Source organism: Etheostoma spectabile, chromosome 21 (genome assembly GCF_008692095.1).
Source record: "Etheostoma spectabile isolate EspeVRDwgs_2016 chromosome 21, UIUC_Espe_1.0, whole genome shotgun sequence".
NCBI classification, from domain to species: Eukaryota; Metazoa; Chordata; class Actinopteri; order Perciformes; family Percidae; genus Etheostoma; species Etheostoma spectabile.
This window is the reverse complement of record NC_045753.1, coordinates 15,570,863-15,572,505: the sequence shown is the minus strand read 5'-3', so window position 1 is coordinate 15,572,505 and position 1,643 is coordinate 15,570,863. Positions and strand designations below refer to the sequence as shown.

At 40.2% G+C, this 1,643-nt stretch overlaps 1 protein-coding gene across 4 annotated transcripts in view; it reads right to left on the bottom strand.

The window, feature by feature from the left end:
* Positions 1–1,643, bottom strand: part of ctbp2l (C-terminal binding protein 2, like) — a 96,729-nt gene that overhangs the window by 48,703 nt on the left and 46,383 nt on the right. Inside the window, exon 2 of one of the 4 annotated variants that reach the window (XM_032501392.1) lies at positions 1,553–1,628. The exons of the other annotated variants lie outside the window; for them this stretch is intronic. Coding sequence (XP_032357283.1) covers positions 1,553–1,595 — 43 coding nt within the window. The 5' untranslated portion in view covers positions 1,596–1,628. The remainder of the gene's footprint in view (positions 1–1,552; positions 1,629–1,643) is intronic. 4 annotated transcript variants of the gene reach the window in all.

Here is a 1,643-nt window from a genome sequence, read left to right as displayed (position 1 = left end):
GAGAGAGAGAGAGAGAGAGAAGAAAGGATAGAACAGAAAATGTAATTTGCCTCCACGTCACTGATGAAAAAAGATATGGAGTCTAGTTAAATGACAGAACACTTTTGCAATATGTTCAACTAAGCTGTGGTTGTAAACAGAAATGTAGTGGAGCGTACAAACATAATGAACTCTAAAAATTGAACATGGCATTTATCTTCTGTGGTGTTAAAAGCATGGTTTACAAAAGGCCCTCACACTTTGTTTTACAAAACCTGGAGACCATTGCATTCTGGTCTTGTTTTCCATTCATCAAAATAAGACCAACGTTTTCTTAACCCTAGCAGCCTTAAGCTGGCTACACACAGGCTGCGTCGTGCGAGCGGGGCGTTTCTGTTGCATGTCAGCTGCGTGAATTTTTCTATGTCCAACACACCACAAATGTGTCTGATGCGGTGCTGCTGCTAGGTGACGTACAGGGAGGGCTATCTCGGGACATAGTGCTGACAGATTCTCTGGAAAATGGGTAAGTGGGCTGTTTATTTCAATAAAATTAAATTAGGTTAGGTGCAATATTTGAAAATGTATTGATTTTTTTAAATTACATTTATATCTGCATTGATGTCCAAACCTAGAGACTTTCAAACATCAACATGTCATTCATTAATAAGTATTTATGTCAAAAGGACATATGAACATCTTTCCTATTCTAATTTGCCTGGAAACGCTTCAAGCTCTTGTGTCGCGTGAAAAATAGCCGTTGGTTCTTTATCTAGCAGGCACACGTTTTCGTGTGTCACGCAGCCCGTGTGTAAGCTCTAACCTGTTAACATCCAAGCAGAAATAAAAACGGACACGCCACGCAGCTGACACACTCCCGCAACGCATCCACTGTGTAGCCGGCCTTACAATATCCTAATGCAACTACAAATACTCTATCCGATCAAATAAAAATGTAAAAAAATAAAAAAAAATAGAATAATGGTTTGATCTCAGAACTCCACATGACAGATTGTAATCCTCGATGCAACGGATGTATTGCAGGAGGTACTCAAAATGATTTAAGGTTTTATACCCAGCCTTAATTTTCACATGAGCACCGAGCATGAACCCGCCACTCACTTGTGCTACATATAAAAACAAATCCTATTCAAAAGCGTAGACACACAAGGCTGTGTTTTTGTCCAAGAATGGACACCTGACTGTTTATAAAACAAGCCAATATAATCATCACTAGAAAGAATAAATGGTTGCTGAGGTCCTTTTGTTTTTTTGTTCAGCAACTAATACGGATAAATTACATTCCTAACTATGCAACTAGAAAGTGTTGTCATGTAACACACCACGGATAAAATGCTGATGTTGATTAAACATTATCTGACTAGATTAGAGCTCCTCTAATCCAACCCAGAGGGGGGAAACAGTATTGCAATCTACAAGCAAAACAACAATCTTAGCAAGACCATAAAACAGATCAGGAGCACAACTGTCCTCCCTCCCAGCCACTCGGCCCAGTTACTGCAGAAGGATAAACATTTGTTCAGCTCAAATTAAGCTGAGAACATGAAAGGACCTGAGGCTGGGAGGAACATGGGCCGCAGCAGATCACTTCTCATCTCTTCAGATGACAGAAATGAATCTCCTCACCCCTGAGAGAGAGAGAG